Consider the following 2314-nt stretch of genomic DNA (forward strand, 5'->3'; position numbering starts at 1 on the left):
TATATTATTTCCTTTTATCTCTAAATAATTAACATGATTTCATTATGGGAGATATTATGCGATATATCTTTCCCTTTCATGTTATTTCTTTTAATTATCTTTCGTATTCTAGGATTTATATAAGCTTATTTACACCCCTTTCATATCAATGAGATTATTTTGGATTCCACTTTATTATGAATTTCAACATGTTCAATCTTCAATTGATGTCCAAACATCAATCTTCTAGTATTATCAATTTATCCTTCCTAATTTTTCTACAACTTCATCTTATCATTTTGCCTTGATATAGTCACTATCATCAAAAGCATTATCGCAATCAATCAAGGTTGACTTTATGAATCTTAATTTTTCATTCATTCTATCGAGTGTACCTTATCTACAATTGTAAATATATTATTTACAAATTATTTTGAATATTTTTTATCAAAATAAAGCCTAAATAGGATCGAGCTCTTACATACCTGCAACAAGAGCGTCCCCAGATACCGACATATCGCTCGTGAAAGGAGTGATAGGAGCATCTTCCATTCCACGAACAAAACCGTTATCATTTATGGTGTAATAATGCACCTTAGAAGTTCCATTTGTCACAAATAGAACTTTGAGATCATCATGCCATAGCTGTTTCACCACCTCGTGCTTATAGTGGGTGAATTTGGATTTCTCGTTGTCTTTTGTATCAAATTTCTCAGTGGGCTCTATCCCACACAAGAATTCTAGCTCCTGTTTTGTTACTTCAATGATATCTGCAGCGTTCCATGCTTCTTCGATGAACAAATTGGTTTCAGTTCTGGATTTCCACAGAGGTAATGGGAGGTTGAGGTCAAAGAAAATAAGCCCTCCATACTTCTTGGAAATCCTAATGGCTTCCATTGTGGTTAATCTTGTGCTTTGTGCTAATAAGGATGAGGAATTGAAATAGAACATCTTCCCCTGCATTCAATATTTGGTTTAGAATAGAAAATGATTAAATCGTTTCAAGTGAAGTGCCAAAATAGTACACCGACTGTTTACATGAGGCTATTTTAATCTCATATTCTATAAAATTTAGGGGCATGTGCATACATACGACCCTATTCTTATGCATTTATATATCTAACACCTAAATTTTACTTTTCATAATTGTACAATCCAAATCTTTCATATGACATAAAATATAGAACTATTATACCCTTTTCATAGATAACGTGACATACATGTAAAAATGAAAGTTTGTCTGTTAGATATGTAAATACATAAGAATTTAAGTCGTATGTATGAAATTCTTCCTTAAATTTATAGGTAACTTAAACAAACAAAACACGTATTTAGATAGCTACTTTACAGTATATTTTAACATCAAATAAAGCGCTATAGCTAAAAAATTATATACAATAGCAATTTAAAAATAAAATCATCAGCACGTTTGAAAAACATCAAACAGCCAATCATCCCAAATGAAAAGATTAATCACCTCCTTCAGAACATCAATATTTATCTCTGAATCCAGAAAACTGTCCTCTGCACAAGGCTTCAAACAACTTGCTTTCAAGCCATGCCTTTTTGAAATCTTCATCTGAGATACAGCCGTAGGTCTCGAACAGTCGATCTTAATCGCTCGTGTTTGAACTTTATGAACATTTAGATGATAGAGGATTGTTCTGCCGTACTCATCATCTCCGAGTTTTCCAATAAACGCGACTCGACCGCCTATACTTGCATGAGCTATCGCAACACTAGATGGTGACCCCCCCGGAGCTCTCACAAACTTTGTTGGGGTCCAAAACATATCTTTCTTCGATTCATGAATTTCGTGGTCGATCATTCGGTTGGCCAATCTACCAGAAGGTATGAAAAAATGCTGAGCAGCTCCAAAACAGCATACAAGAGGCGGCCAACTATATGTAATGCTAATATCTTCTTCCTCCTTGTCATTTAATTGTGTCATATATTCGTCATTATTATCCCCAGCACTACTAACTGAGGTCATAATCTCATCGGCATCACTTAGTCGTGTTTCCATGTTCTGATCCTCTGAAACAACAGCTTTTCTTCTGATTCTTCGCTTCGTTACTTTCCCCTCAGCATTTCCCTCCTCAGAGCTCAATGAAGTGCTGGCTGAAACAACATTTTAAATTACTGTAAGAGAAAATAATCAAAATAAACCCGACTTCCTGTGGGAGAGTCTATAAAAATATCAATTTAGTCCCCCACACACTTTTAATGGGGTTAAAATAGTTATTCAAATGTTTCAGCCCATATTGAAAGAACATGGGGACAAATTTGACACTGCTAGATTATGAGACTAAATTGGCCCTTGTAAACAGTTAGG

At 34.5% G+C, this 2314-nt stretch overlaps 1 protein-coding gene across 1 annotated transcript; it reads right to left on the minus strand.

Annotated features, from left to right (window-relative positions):
• Nucleotides 1-464: 464 nt before the first annotated feature.
• LOC110035391 (fructokinase-like 2, chloroplastic) lies at nucleotides 465-2100 on the minus strand (the record flags this gene model as incomplete). Its single annotated transcript, XM_020739626.1, is given in 2 exon segments — nucleotides 465-936; nucleotides 1457-2100. Coding segments are annotated over 2 exon segments (1116 nt in total), but the record flags the coding sequence as incomplete, so codon positions are not given.
• Nucleotides 2101-2314: the final 214 nt, after the last annotated feature.

Source organism: Phalaenopsis equestris, unplaced genomic scaffold (assembly GCF_001263595.1).
Source record: "Phalaenopsis equestris unplaced genomic scaffold, ASM126359v1 Scaffold197561, whole genome shotgun sequence".
NCBI classification, from domain to species: Eukaryota; Viridiplantae; Streptophyta; class Magnoliopsida; order Asparagales; family Orchidaceae; genus Phalaenopsis; species Phalaenopsis equestris.